The sequence below is a fragment of the Colossoma macropomum genome, unplaced genomic scaffold, assembly GCF_904425465.1.
Source record: "Colossoma macropomum unplaced genomic scaffold, Colossoma_macropomum, whole genome shotgun sequence".
Taxonomy (NCBI): domain Eukaryota; kingdom Metazoa; phylum Chordata; class Actinopteri; order Characiformes; family Serrasalmidae; genus Colossoma; species Colossoma macropomum.
The window spans coordinates 8,910,321-8,923,154 of record NW_023494809.1 but is presented as its reverse complement, the minus strand read 5'-3'; the positions used below and the strand labels follow the sequence as shown (position 1 = coordinate 8,923,154).

The window sequence follows — 12,834 nt, the reverse complement described above, 5'->3', positions numbered from 1 at the left end:
AAAAATCTTCCTTTGGAAATTCTCGTCTAATTTGGTAATGCGCTCTTCCACACATTAACTCAGATCTTACTCATCTCCTCCTCTGTCTTCTTTTGAGAAATGAGTAACAATTCAGCCTTTGTACCTTTTGGGAAATTGCTGTGTTAAGCTGCTTTGATTTAATGCTGCAACACTGCCTTGTGGTTGTAGACTGTATAAGATGATGTAGCAGGGATTAGCTAGAGCGGATTGGCAACATGCGGCTCTGTTACTTTCTTGTTGCGGCTCCACAGCAGAATTAGATATTTAGGTAAAAATAAAATATCCTCCTTTGCAGTAAAATAAAGCTCTGTTGATTGTTCTAACACTGTTTTAACAAAAAATGTTTTTAAATACTGGAGATGTATAACTGCTAATGCACCCTTTAACTCTGAAGATTGGCACTGAATGGTCTTAAACGCTGGAGATAAATGTATATCTGTTAATAGACCACTGTAGCTGTGCGTCATTCTATAGTCCTCGTTATGCCCATATTAGGAACTCCGGGTCTGAGCTCCATTTCTCTATGGCCAGAATGTATAGGGTTTTCGAAAAATTGCCTCTATCGCCCTGTGTTAAATAAAAATGTTCAGAACCCGATATGTTTTGTCCTGTAAACATTCTTCTCTCAAATAACACTGGATCCTCTGAATTACGAGGCCGTCAAAGAGTTGAAATATGAATGTTGCTACATGCGAGCTAAAGCTACTGCGCATCAATTTGATGTCTAAACTACACGAAACTAAGGCGGGCTGTGCTGGTGCTCCTTTGAGCCATGCTACCTTATAGTGTTACAAAGGGTAGTGGTTGATCTTGCCCTATGAAACCTTGCTTCATTAACAGACTACTAGCGCTGCTCTGTAGGTGACCCGGCCCGTCTTCAGTGAGAGCAGAGAAGGGTAAAGTTCAGCAACCTCACTGCTGGGCTTTAGTTACATTTAGAGCATCATATACTTTCAAAGAGGGGTTAAGACAATTATTTATTATCGCCCACCGCTAATTCTTCGGTGATACGAAGCTGAAGTCAGCTATTCACCAGCTTCTTGTTCAAATTTTCCCGTTCCACCTTAAATGGAGCAGCAGTTACACTGCTGGACTATTTAAGGTGGAACGAGAAAATTAGCTAACTAGCTACCAAAACATTAGTATACTTTTAGCGATTAATTATGCTTGTTATGAAGAAATGACGGTAATACACTGAAACAACATTAAACTAAAATAATACAATGGTTGTTGTAATTTTTGAACTGAGAACATCCTCACATTTGTGGGTCTCTTCGGTTGCTCGCGCAGCCATCTTGCCGTTTTTTTCTTTTTTTTTCTCATAACACTGATTGGGACACCCTACCCCTAGACGTGAACGCGCAAAACAGAGGGCTAAGGGCTAAGTGGTAGGGGCAAGGGGTGAAATGGGATTGGGCCTTGGTCACCATAGCAACACAGACAAGAGTCTCGCCTAGCTAGTAGCTAACGGAAAGGCAAAGACAGACATCGATAATTTGGAGACGAATGGACTTGTTGGCATTTATAAGAACTACTGCTACGTTTAATCTGCAACGAAAAACCGTCAAACACTAAAAAACGTCGAGATGTTCGAATTTTCCCGTTCCACCTTAAATAGTGACAGAGTAAACTGCTGCACCATTTAAGGTGGAACGGGAAAATTGGAATAAGAAGCCGCGAATGAGGAGCTGACTTTAGCCTCGTAAAACGTTGAGATATTTTACAAGGAACTATTCTAGGTTAGCTACTTTTGAGGAAAAGTTTCTGCTGGAGATGCGAGAAAAGCGGCTGTAGCTGAGGTAAAGCTTAAAGCAGAGCTTTAGTCTGCATTTTCGTTTGTAGCTTATCATATTTTTAGCCTTTACTAGCACATTAGCACATACTGAGACATATTTGCAGCCAAGAAGGTCAAGTGGACATAAAATGTGGCTCCTAAAGTGGTTTGATATTTGTTGGACATTCGGATTGCCGAACCCTGAGCTAGCAGAACCTGCTCGTTTTGTGTTTCTGAGGATTAAAAATAAAAGAAAAAACGAAAGTGAGTCGTCAGTGTCAGGAACTCAGCTAAAGAGCTGCAGTACAGGTTTGTAGGGAAGCCTCAACAGCGAGACTGAAAAAGGCTGAAAGACCTTCACAGAATAAGGTGAGTCATCACACATCCTGTTCATTATCTGTAAAATACTCTAATGTGATGCTACTGGTGTGAAAATACCGGGAGAGATTTTAAAGCCAGGTGAAACTTTCAGGTTTGGTGTCGAAGAAGAAGATACAAGGTAGACTAAGGAAGTGGTCACTGTGTTTTAAGCCCATAACAGCAAAACGTCCATGGTTTGTTTCATATTTGTGCTGTTATTTTGTGCGGTTTTGTGTTGTTTGTGCTGTTCTGAGCGTTATAAGTGAAGACTCTTTAAGGTGCACTAAATGTAGGACACACTTAAAAATGATGGTTATTCACGGGTTCTTAAGTAAAGAAATTGGTTCTATATAGAACTGTGAACACTCAAAGAACCCTTGGCATGTTTAAGGTGTTCTTTTCATGGTGAAAGCGTTATTCAGATTGATGGAGAGTGTGCTATAGATGGTTCTATATAGCACCTACTTGAAAAGGGTTCTATTTAGCACCAAAGAGGGTTCTGCTGTTGTTACAGTGCCAAGCTTGTACCAATAGAAGAACCCTAGAGTGATCATTGTTCTATATAGAACTAATTTCTTTACTTAAGAACCCTTGAAGAACCATCATGTTTGAGTGTAGCAAAAGTACAAAATACTGTACTTTAGTACCAAAAAAAAAGTCTTTATTAAATGTTTAATAAGGATTCTTCTCTATTATTTGAATAACTGTGCCTTACTGAAAGTCATATTTCCAGAGTGAGATCAAGCTGGCATTTTTTTTCACATCTTTTTAAATGTGCAAATGGGGCACTGTATTTCTCCCTGCTGAAAAAAAATCCAGCTAAGATCAGCTTTTGCTGGTTTCAGATGGTCTAGATGGACAAGCTGGACATCCAAATGCTGGTCTTGCTGATAGGCCAGTTAAATTATCAAACTCAATCTAAAAACATACTCTATCCTGGTAAACCAGGTATGCTGACTTACCAGCGTAACTAGCTGGAGCAGATCAGTTGCTCTGTACAAAGTGTTACTTGGTTAAAGTAAATGGTACTTTACACAATTCTGGCTTGTTTTAGCAATATAAAATTTTGTTGAAGAAGAAATTTAATATCTTCTCTCATACATTTATGCTGCCAAAATCTCATTTCTCTTAACAACACACTAAACCCAGTAAGCATAATGGCATTGGACAGATTTGGCTGATAGTAACTTTATTTACTGTACCCTGGAAACGCAGTATGTTTAGATGACTCTGGGCCGTTGCACTAAATATGCGCATTTTATTAATTTTACTGCATTTTTAACTCTCCAGAAATGAATGTTCTGTGTTTCTGTGTTTTTTTCTTTTTTGTTTTTTTAGTTTGTTGCTTATCAGGATGTCGCCGATGATGACCAGAACCGAGGGGGGGACCGTGTTTACCATCACCTCCAGCACCAAAAGCAAGAGGCCGCTGATTTGCCGGCTTCTGGGCACCTTGTGCTCCAGTCCGGTCTGCTTTGTGTCTCAGAGTTTGAAGCAGCAGCTGGACAGCAGTAACACAGTTCTGGGGGTAGGACTCCCACACTCACACTGTACATACATATCACGTTTGATATGATTATCATGATTTACCCTCAAACCATAAAAAGAGAATGTGTAGAGCTACGTAAGCAAATGTAAAAGTACCTTTCCTTAAAAAAACATCTTGTAGAAGTACACAAGGTCAAAAGACTACTCAGTACTTAATAAAGTAAATAACTTCAGCAGAACTTCTTAGTACATCCTGCATCTATCAGCATAGGAACTGAAGTTTCTTGCAGTCTGTTCTTCTCTTTTTGGGATCGTTTGGTCTAAAATGAAATTGTAAAGCTCCAAAGTGAAAGATGTGAGCAACTGCAAAGCTGTACTGATGCTTTCACCAGCATAATTTAATCACACTAAATACAAACACGTGATTTGTAACTAAATATGATGACTAAAATATAGATTCCTTTTTGTACAAATATACATGAGTAGAAATAAAAGTGTTACAAATGGAAAATTTTGGGAAAATACCCAACAGAATGTTAGCTGAGTGCATGGAACTGAGTAAATGGAACTACTACCCACCTCTAGCAACAATGAAAACAAGAAAAAAAAATCATCTCAGCAGGTTTGCACACATGTACATAAAGGCTAGTCTGAAAATTCACAGAACTCAACATACGCTGGTTTCACCTGTGACCTGCTATGCTGGTTCTTCTGGCAGGGAAACAACATGAATAAGTAAAATATTTAGAAGCAGTTTTCCGCATCAAAGGAATGCAGACTGGATGCAGAGGGATTTTTTTATTTTGCCGTGTTGTTCTTGCTGTGAAAGAAACAAGCAGGCAGAATGTCTTTAAGTGGCACAGAAATCAGTTACACCCCACAAGAAGGGTAAACATTGACATCAGGACACTTTCACCTTGGAAAAGGGAACGAAAATATATTCAAATTTTCTTCAGTATATAAAATATTCTTGTTCTATTTCTTGTATTTGTTGAATAACAGATTCTAGTTCTGATCTAAAGTTAAGAAGTTAGTCACATTTTAATTTTCATGATTGATGTAACAGTAGCTTTGTTCAGAGTTTAGACTATGTAAAAACCTACTCCTCTCTTCCCACAGACTCTACAGATTCTGTTTGGATTAATGACTTTGGCTGTTGAGTGTATCTATACACGCCTTCAGTTATTTGATCTGCTGTTCAGCGCCACCTTTTGGTTCGGGGCAGTGGTGAGAATTAACTTTAATGATTTCATTAACCCCTTAAACTGCAGACTTGTTATTCATCTTAACCTCTTAACCTCCTAATGTCCGTCTCTGAAATTTAAAGCATTCCATATTGGTCCATATGTTCTCTAATGTTGCCTGAGTGCCTGTGGGTTTTGTCATTTAATTGCCTCATATCATGGAAAAACACATTTTTCTTGCTTTTTCGAAATAAGAATTTGATGTAGTATGTAAACACTGTTAAAGTCTTAAAATATACCGTTTACCGTTACATTTGATGTAGTATGTACATACCATTCCATACAAAATAACTCCAAAAACAACTTCTTATGTATTTACTGTTCCTGTGATGCCATGAAAAAAAACAAAACATCCACATACATCCACCTATGCAGCCTACAGTAGTTTAGCCCCACCCATTGACATTGAAGTTATAAGGAGTGTTTCAGTCTGGACTGCTTTTTGAATGAGGAGCAATACAGGGCAGCCAATCAGAACAGAACTCATTTACATATTTCAGTCTTAAAGGCACAGTAAGAAAAACAGTTTAAAGAAGAGAGGTTGGAGAATGGTCATGTATAATAATGTTTTATTAAAGTGGATTTCAGCAGAAAAAAATGCTGCTGATTTTTGACAAACAGGAAACTTGAATGAAAATGAAAATATGAAAATTACTGTTAGATATTTATACAAGGTATAACAATGCACTTTCTTATTATCAGTTACTAGCAGTCATGATTTAAGTAACTAGTTATGAGAGTGAGGACCCACAGTTCCTTGGGCTTATAAAGGATTAAAATTAGTTGTATAATATGACGTCCATTTCAAACATGTTGCTTTATTATGATTTTCCAACAAATCTGACAAATTCTCTTTTTCTGTTTTACCTACAAGTTAATTGCAGCTGGCATCTTTTGCAACCTTGTGCACAAGTTCGCCAGCCCATGCATGGTGAGTTTCACTCTCCAATTGAAGGATGAGTCAAACAACAGTCTATTAACCACATTATTAGTTATACAGCACTCTAAAGTGTAAATAAATCAGAATACAATGATGTGCATCATTGAAACCCTACATATGAAATGTTGAAATGAGGAATTTTATTGTTTTTTTGTTTTTCTAAAACAATTTAGTTTTTAGTTTTTATTTTCTTCATAAAAATTAATGTGGCAAAGAAAATAAGAACTAAAAACTAGATTGTATTAGAAAAACAGTTTTCAGACGATTGCTAAAAGCACATATTAAAACTTAATGGTTCTGTAATCTCTTCTTTACTGAAGCACATTGTTCCTTTGTTATTTTTTTCATGCTGTGGTTTATTGGTTATCATCATCATCATCATCTTTAACTGTTTAGTCCAGATAGGGTTGCGGTAGCAGCAGTTGGGAGAGCAGAGAATCCCAGACAACCCTGTCCCCTGCAACTTCCTCCAGCTCATTCTGGGGGACACTGAGCCGCTCCCAGGCCAACTTGGAGATTTAATCCGTCCAGCGGGTCCTAGGCCGACCCCGGGGTCTTGTTCCAGTAGGCAGTGCCTGGTAAACCCACTGGAAGGCATCCAGGGGGCATCCTGATCAGAAGCCCAAACCTCCTCTACTGACTCCTTTCAATGCGGAGGAGTAGCGGCTCTACTCTGAGCTCCTCCCGAATGACCGAGCTCCTCACCCTATCAAGTAGAGTGTAGCCCGCCACCCTGTGAAGAAAGCTCATTTCCACCAAGGTTCAACTATTGGTTGGAGTCTCCTTTCAGCACCTTGGCATAAACTTTCTCAGGGAGGCTGAGCAGTGTGATACCCCGGTAATTGGCACACACCCTCCGGTCCACTTTCTTAAAAATAGGGACCACCACCCTGGTCTGCCAATCCAAGGGTACTGTTCCCGAGGTCCGTGTGACATTGCAGAGGCGTGTCAGCCATGACAGCCCCACAACATCCAGAGCCTTAAGTATTTCTGGGCTAATCTCATCCACCCCCGGTGCCTTGCCACTGAGGAGCTTGCCAACTACCTCAATGACCTCCACCAGGAAAATGGAGTCTGACATGCCAGAAGCTTCTGGCCCTGACTCCTGTGAGGGGGGCATGTCTCTCGGATTAAGGAGTTCCTCAAAGTGCTCCTTCCACTGACAAACATCATCCTCATTTAAAGTCAGAGTTTCTCCAGCCCTGCCGAATACAGCTTGGGTGAAGCCACCCCAACCGCTCCTGAGTTGCCGGATGGTTGTCCAGAACCTCCTTGAACCTCCTTGAAGCCAACCAAAAGTTTTTTCCATGGCCTCGCTGAACTCCTCCCACATCCTGAATTTTGCTTCAGCCACCACTGCCGTCAGTACCTATCTGCTGAGTCGGGCCATCCTGCCCCCCTCACCACCCATATCCACCAGGGAGTTTTTGTGTTACCCCACTGGAAAGCTCTCCTGGAGGTGGGAGTTAAAATCATTCCAAACAGGGGCCTTTGCCTGTTGTTCCCATCACACCCTCACTGTTCACTTGGGCCTACCGGGTCTGACCATCAGTCTTCCCTGCCATCTGATCCAACTCGCCACCAGATGGTGATTGGTTGACAGCTCAACACCTCCCTTCACCCGAGTGTCCAGAACATATGGTTCCAAGTCAGATGAAACAACAACAAAGTCAATCATTGACCTTTGACCCAAGGAGCTCTGGTACCACATACACTTATGAATATTCTTGTGTTCGAAGTTGGTTTACGTTATGGACAATCCATGTCTAGAACAGAAGTCCAATAACAATTCACCCTTTGAGTTTAGATCGGGCAGGCCGTTCTTCCCAATCACCCCCTCCAGGTCCCCCAGTCATTTCCAACATGAGCATTGAAGTCTCCCAGCAAGACTGTGGAGTCTGTAGGCGGGGCCCTTTCCAGAACCCCGCCCACTCACTCCAAGGAGGCCGAATACTCCGACCTGTTGTTTGGTGCATAAGCACACACAACAGTCAGGGTTTTCCTTCTTCTGATTTTAACGCTTTTGTCTACCGGGACAGACTCCAACTGCATGGCAGCCAGACAGGGGCTCGTAAGTATCACACCTGCCTGGTACCTCTCACCCCGTGCAGCTGCTGAGTAGGAGAGGGACTAACCCCTATCAAGGAATTTGGTTCCAAAGCTGACACTGTGGGTGGAGGTGAGCCCAACTATATCTACTTGGTACCTCTCAACCTCCCGCATAAGCTCTGGTTCCTCCCCCCAGTGAGGTCACATTCCGCGTACCAAGAGCCAGTGTCCACCGCAGGGGTCCATGCCACCAAGGATCTCCCTGCCATCTCCCACCACACTGCACCAGTCCCCCATGCTGGACCTTGCGGGTGATGGGCCCACACGGTTCCCCCCATGTTGCCTTTTCGGGCTGAGTCTGGCTGGGTTACATGGGTGGCCTGGCCACCAGGTGATTGCTGAGAAGCACTACCCCCAGGCCTGGCTACAGAGGTAGGTCCTGGTAACGCTCTCCCGGACAGGGTTCACGATTTCTTGTGTCCCTTAGTCATGGAGGATTTTTGGATCGAGTCTTCACTCCAGACTCGTTTGCATTGGGCATATTGCTCCAGAGGACTTAGCTCTGAAGATCCCTAGACCACACAAGCCCTTCCATCATGGCAAGGCCCCGATCCAGGAAGACTTATGTGTTAGCTGGTGCAAAAATATCAGCCATTATTTGATGTGCTGCATGTAGCTAAAAGGATAAAATCATACAATTCCCTTACATTGTTTTACTTATTAGACACAGTGTGAACCTAAAACTGGAGGAGAAAAAAAACCTTTTTCTTCCATAACTGGAAACAGTTATGATTCAAAAAGCACCTGAGCCAGGCCTGTGGCAGATGGGCAGGTCATACGTTAATTCAAAGACACCCCTGGGCTCATTCGCTGGGAAATTTTTAGTAGATAAACTGGCCACCTGCTAAATCGGCCACACCCACCAGCACCAACTGTCTGTAAACTGTCAATAATTAGCATCTCTTTAAGCTAAACCACAGTACAGGTAACTGTTCACCAAACCAAATGTCACAAACCTGTTTAGTTTTTACAGTATGTTGATCTTTCTCTTTTACAGGTTAGCTTTTTGGTCCTGGTGAATCTTGTCAGTGTTGCGCTGGCTTTAACTACCGTTGGGTTGTTACCAGTGTACTTAGTAACCATGAATTACAATTGTGATCTACATAAATACGAAATGCTGCAGGGCTGTCAGTACTACATGCTCTTCATGAAGGTATTATTTTGTGCTGCTGTACAAAAACACATTTTCTTATTATTTGTGTTCATGTAATGTGATTGTGATGTAATTTTCCAACCTCTTCTCATTTAGCCGTGTCCCACATTGAACCTGTTGATTTATAATGTAAATGTAAAGTAAAAAGTAATTATTATATAATTATGTCATTAAAATGTAGCGAAATGACATTAATTGCTTGCTATCTCTGTTGGTTTAATTAGCATTGACTAAAGGATTGGTCTTCTCCACCTAGGTGCTGTTTGGAGGACTGATCGTTTTGATGATCCTGTTGTCTATTCCCATAATTTTTGTCACCATCAGCTCGATTGTTCTGAGTCTGATGGCTCTGTGGAGGAAGAAGAAAGGATACAAAATGGTATGAATATCTTTGAAGTGATGGTCTGGCTGACAGTGCTCTTCACTGCAAAGGTAGTCCATCAGACACAACATGTTTGGTGTCTCAAGTTTGCTTCTTTAGTTTTGCATCGGAGCTACAAGGCTAATGTTTAAAAAAAGGACATGCGCTAATATGGGAATATCATACTGTAACGCTGCACAAACACAAGAAAACGCTTGCGGATCTTAAAAATGGAAATCTGTTTAATGAGAGAGTATCAGTATGTAAGTCCAACTAAAACACAATCTCAGGGCAAATCCAATATTGTAGTTCAAAAACCGGAATAACCAAAACACACAGGCAAACAGAGCAAAATCCAGAAAGCAGGCCAAAGGTTCAAGGCACAAGTCAAACAATCAGAGAAATACCACTCAGTAGACCAAGAAATTGGCAATACCTCGCAAAGAGGAGAGCAAACCAAGGCCTGTTTAAGTTCTCAGACAAACACAAGCACAGGTGAATTGAATTTGAAATCAGGTGACTGAGAACAAGGCAGTTGCACGTGATTGGAGGAATTGGTGATGTCATCGGGACTGGGATTATGGGAAATGGAGTCCTGGAGCGTGCTAAGCAAGGGAGAAGAACCCGGAAGCGTGACACATAGATGCTGTGCAGACTTTTGTTCTCAGTGGCGGCAACAGAGTCAAGATCCACTTTGTAAACAAATACAAAGAATTGAACCAACCTTTATTTCTTTACTACACAACCGATTTTCACAAAATTATTTCATTTTTTAGACAGCTAATTTACATGGCACCATATTCATATGAAGTGCCAATTATAGCCAAATGGTTTCCAACATCTGGCTATAAATGATTGGTCAGAATTGAAATAAGGACGAGAACAGACATAAGAAGTTAAGTAATATTTTCTATGATATGATACTTGTGGCTGGTGATAGGATCCCTCTGGAGCAAAGACAATACAGCAGATCAGATTCATAACAATCAGCATTACGATCCAGATCTGAAAAGTTCTTAACATGTTCCTAATTATTAATATTGAACTAGCTGTTATTAATGCACTAAATTAATAACAAAAGCATAAAGTTTAAGGACTATCCAATGGTAGGGCTCAATCTGAGTTCGCCCGAGTGCTTTTATTTCTTTTTCATAAATGAGAGTTTGGTAGCTGTCTGGAGCAGCAGGACATTTTTTCTGACCTGCCGTTAAAGACAGACGATCTTGAGATTTTAACTGACGATTATTTGTCACACAAATAATTGCAATTAACAATTTAATAGTTTTTTTAATGTTCAGTGTTTGCAACTATTAAAATACAAGTCTAAAGTAGCCACATTGGCTGATTAGCCACCTTACTTGCTCGTTATGTTTGTTTAGTAGCACACAGTGGTTGTATTGTTGACACAATACTGCGCTCACACTCACACAAATGTCTACATTTTCATAGAATTATGTGTAAACTGCAGCACAGCTACATGTTCTTCATAAGAGTGAAAATACATAGCACACAGCATACATACTAATAATTAGCTTAATTAGTTAGCTGCATAACTAACAAATAAACACTGCCCAGCGCTGCCCTCTAAACAAACTTTTTTTGTTTTCATAATTCCCATGATGAATGCATTGACTGCTTTCTTTTATTTACATTTATTTGCCTCAACCAAACACTCCCAATTTATGTTTAATTTGTTGCAGGTGACATAATATGACTGAAATCTAATGACTGTGGGAAATGTGCAGTCAGCCTAATTGCAATCATCTCAAATTACAGCGATCATCTCAGATAATTATTAGGCAATTATGTAATACTTGTGACAGAACTTCCGACACCATGAAGTTCAGTGCAAGCTGTGCAAGATGTGACAAGAGCGCAACATGAATCAATTCTAAGCTTTATTCACCCCATGGAAAAGGAATATATGGGCACAGGCATTTCTAATGTGTGCGATACATTTCCAATACATTGTTTCATTCCAGAATGTATTTCAAACACACAAAAGCAAAAAATGCAAAATAAAAAATTTGTCCAATCTCATGTATTCAAAAATGTATCTTATGAAAACACTTTACACATATTTCTTTTCCAATTAAACATTTGGGGCATTTAAACACAGTAAGAAAGTTATAATGTAATTAGAATTGGAAAAGTATATTGCATATCTAAAAACAGTAACAGGTGCAATGGGGGTGCGGTGCACACTTTTAACACTGTTTTAATTAAAACTCGCCAGCCAAAGTTAACTGTTTTTGTTTGTTTACTAAAAATTTCTGTTCGATTTCCCTCACATTTTCAGTGTGAGGTTGAGCTACTTAACCACATAGACATTTTATGACCTTTTTTTTTTTTACCCATCTTTCCCAAATGAGCCACTGACTGTGGGGCTGGCTGTATATCAACCATCACTTTAATTAAGCTCATTAACCAAAGTACTATTATTGTTTGTATAGAGTGGAAGTTGCTGATCTTTTCTTAACAGCCTGATTTGTTTTTGGTTTAGATTTTAGAGGAATATCCTGAACTTTACAAGCTCCCTGTGGAGGAAGTTCTTTCCAGCCCTGCCTGGTAGAGAAACACTCTCAATCCTCATCATTCATGTAATTCCAGATGTTCTACCTGGCACTTTTCTTTCTTGTGAATTGAAATGTTACCGTATTGTTATTAGAGACTGCTGTACGTTTCATTGAGAGACATCTCATTATTACTTTTGTTAACTGTTACAGTAGAATCACTCCTTTTCAATCCTTTAAATGCGCTACATATCTGTCTGGAACAACTGTTTCATAGACTTAAAATATAAAACATAACTTTTCATGTTTTTTTTTCCAATATGTTAAATTCAGCAGATAAACAGTAAGTGTGCATTAAGATGTGCAGAACTGTGTTCTCTGTAGAAGATGTGTTAACTTGTTTTCATTTAGACAATCAGCTAAATATGTCATTTGAACATTGGTGCCCAAACTTTTATATACAACTGTAGCTCATGGTCTGTGCTACATCACATGTTCTGGCTGATTTGCTCCTTGTGCCGTCAGAATAAGCAGGACATCAGTGCTGTTCCATACAGTTGGTACGTTTCCTTTGGAAATAGACAGGTTACACAGATGTGCAATGACTGGAGCCAAATCCTCTGCACATTCCCTCATGAGCCCTGAAGGAATGCCATCAGGCCCTGGATCCTTCTTCATCGTTGTTCACCTCCCCAGTAGAACAAAGATCGTTCTGCCATGACGACTGTGGGAGAGGAAAATAATTAACCCTCTACTGCACACATTATGAAAGCAATTTAACAAAAGTATTCAATTCATTTTTCTTGCGTAAATTGGAGTATGTTGCTTTGAGGCAACACTGTGACAATAAGAAGAAACGATACAGAGTTGT

At 40.2% G+C, this 12,834-nt stretch overlaps 1 protein-coding gene across 1 annotated transcript; it reads left to right on the top strand.

The window, feature by feature from the left end:
* The first annotated feature begins 2,208 nt into the window (after window positions 1-2,208).
* On the top strand, window positions 2,209-12,230 carry LOC118798913 (membrane-spanning 4-domains subfamily A member 5-like). The gene is made up of 7 exons (XM_036558535.1): window positions 2,209-2,294; window positions 3,494-3,683; window positions 4,763-4,870; window positions 5,762-5,818; window positions 8,934-9,089; window positions 9,346-9,468; window positions 11,954-12,230. Exons 2-7 carry the CDS (start codon window positions 3,510-3,512, stop codon window positions 12,020-12,022), a joined length of 687 nt encoding a protein of 228 aa, XP_036414428.1. The 5' UTR covers window positions 2,209-2,294; window positions 3,494-3,509; the 3' UTR covers window positions 12,023-12,230.
* The last annotated feature ends 604 nt before the right edge of the window (window positions 12,231-12,834 follow it).

What these genes read in the sequence shown, in the direction of transcription:
- LOC118798913 (XM_036558535.1), top strand. Translation starts at nt 3,510, where the DNA reads ATGTCGCCGATGATGACCAGAACCGAGGGGGGGACCGTGTTTACCATC. An exon ending in GCAGTAACACAGTTCTGGGG is followed by an intron (nt 3,684 to 4,762) that starts GTAGGACTCCCA and finishes CTCTTCCCACAG; the next exon opens with ACTCTACAGATTCTGTTTGG. An exon ending in AGAAGAAAGGATACAAAATG is followed by an intron (nt 9,469 to 11,953) that starts GTATGAATATCT and finishes TTTTTGGTTTAG; the next exon opens with ATTTTAGAGGAATATCCTGA.